The sequence below is a fragment of the Microplitis demolitor genome, chromosome 6 (genome assembly GCF_026212275.2).
Source record: "Microplitis demolitor isolate Queensland-Clemson2020A chromosome 6, iyMicDemo2.1a, whole genome shotgun sequence".
NCBI classification, from domain to species: Eukaryota; Metazoa; Arthropoda; class Insecta; order Hymenoptera; family Braconidae; genus Microplitis; species Microplitis demolitor.
This window is the reverse complement of record NC_068550.1, coordinates 13,933,574-13,935,158: the sequence shown is the minus strand read 5'-3', so window position 1 is coordinate 13,935,158 and position 1,585 is coordinate 13,933,574. Positions and strand designations below refer to the sequence as shown.

Below are 1,585 nucleotides of genomic sequence, written 5' to 3'. Positions count from 1 at the left end.
TCTATCACTATTGATGGTGGAGCCAACATGGTAACAGCAGTGCGGTTGTTTCTAGAAGATAATTATAGAATTCCTTGTATGGCTCACAGCTTGAATCTCATAGTTGATGCAGTATTGAAGGGTATTCCTACTTCCTCTAATCTTTGCGCTGACGTCAAAAGTATTGTGACGTTTTTCAAACAGTCCGAGAACGCCTCTGATCAATTACAAGCTGAACAAGAAGAATCAGGATAAAGAGAGGGTGAAGTGCTGACAATGACGCAAGCAGTCAGCACTCAATGGAACTCATGCTTAGACATGCTGGAGCGTTTTCTTAAGCTGTCTGCACTTGTCGCTAAAATATTAGCCACAAAAAGTCAATCTAACAAACATACTCCTGACATGGTTGCATATTCGCAGCTTCATATACTAAAAGACCTTATTGCACTTCTCCGTCCTTCCAAAGAAGCTACTGAAGAGGTAAGCGGGGAGAAGTATGTAACTGCCAGTTTAGCGATTTCCATCTGGAGTTTAGTGCGTCAAGTAACAGATCAGTCAACTCCATCAACCGCTCTAGGGAAAACTGTAAGAAAAGCATTACTGGAGAAAATTGATGAAAAACTCGTGCCCTTTGAAAAAAACCTCTTTCTCTTAGCTGCAATAATATTGGACCCTCGGTTTAAGTGTCTGCATTTTACGTCTCCAATAGCTGTTTCAAATTCAATAACAAAAATCAGCAATAACATTAGATCAGAGCACCGGGGAAGAGGCCAGCGTTCCCCAGACCCACGACCAGTTCAAGCTACACCAGAAACTGGTAAGTTATCTATTTGGTGTAGGCATGAGAAATTGATGAACCTCAGCATGAATAAAGCAGAAATACCAAGCTCTGATTCTGTCCCTAATGAGCTGCAGCAATATTCGGACCAACCACATCTGGACAGAAAATCAGACCCAATACAGTTTTGGGTAAATTGTCGACATTTCTCCCCGGTTTTATCTGAAATCGCTTTAAAATATTTGATATGTCCAGCATCCTCAGTATCTTCCGAAAGACTTGCTTCGGCTGTTAATTTGGCTGTGCCCGACAACAGAATTAGATTAACCGGGGAGTATATTGAAAAAAGAGTACTGCTAATGTCTATCTCTGATGAATACTGGTTTGATTAAGATTTCAATAAGATACTTTGGCTTAAATTGTTGACTTTTTAACTATTTCAATCCAAAAATAATGATAATCAGTACTTAAATACGTATTTAATAATATATAAATCTACCAAAAATATATTTAATAATAATGAAAATTGCCAAATATGTATTTTAATTTTCAAATATCTATATATTAGGGTGTGTCAAAAAAATCGACTAAGGTTTTTTTTTCGAATGGCCGTGGAATTCTGTCAGAGGATATCAAAATAAAGTTTCTGTTAAAATATAAGCTCTTAATATTGATATTTAGAGGTCGCGAATCATAATTTTCTACTTTCCATTTAAATAACATGGGAAAAAAAAATTCTAAGCTTGGAATTTCATACCTCAGCAATGGCTCATTCTACCTATAAGCTGAGGATAAATTTTTGTAGGGAATCAAACGCTCTACAAAAAA

At 36.8% G+C, this 1,585-nt stretch overlaps 1 protein-coding gene across 1 annotated transcript; it reads left to right on the top strand.

Moving 5' to 3' along the window:
- The first annotated feature begins 255 nt into the window (after window positions 1-255).
- On the top strand, window positions 256-1,149 carry LOC128668028 (zinc finger BED domain-containing protein 4-like). The gene has a single exon (XM_053740179.1). It carries the CDS (start codon window positions 256-258, stop codon window positions 1,147-1,149), a length of 894 nt encoding a protein of 297 aa, XP_053596154.1.
- The last annotated feature ends 436 nt before the right edge of the window (window positions 1,150-1,585 follow it).

Coding starts and splice junctions, on each gene's coding strand:
- LOC128668028 (XM_053740179.1), top strand. CDS start 256: ATGACGCAAGCAGTCAGCACTCAATGGAACTCATGCTTAGACATGCTG.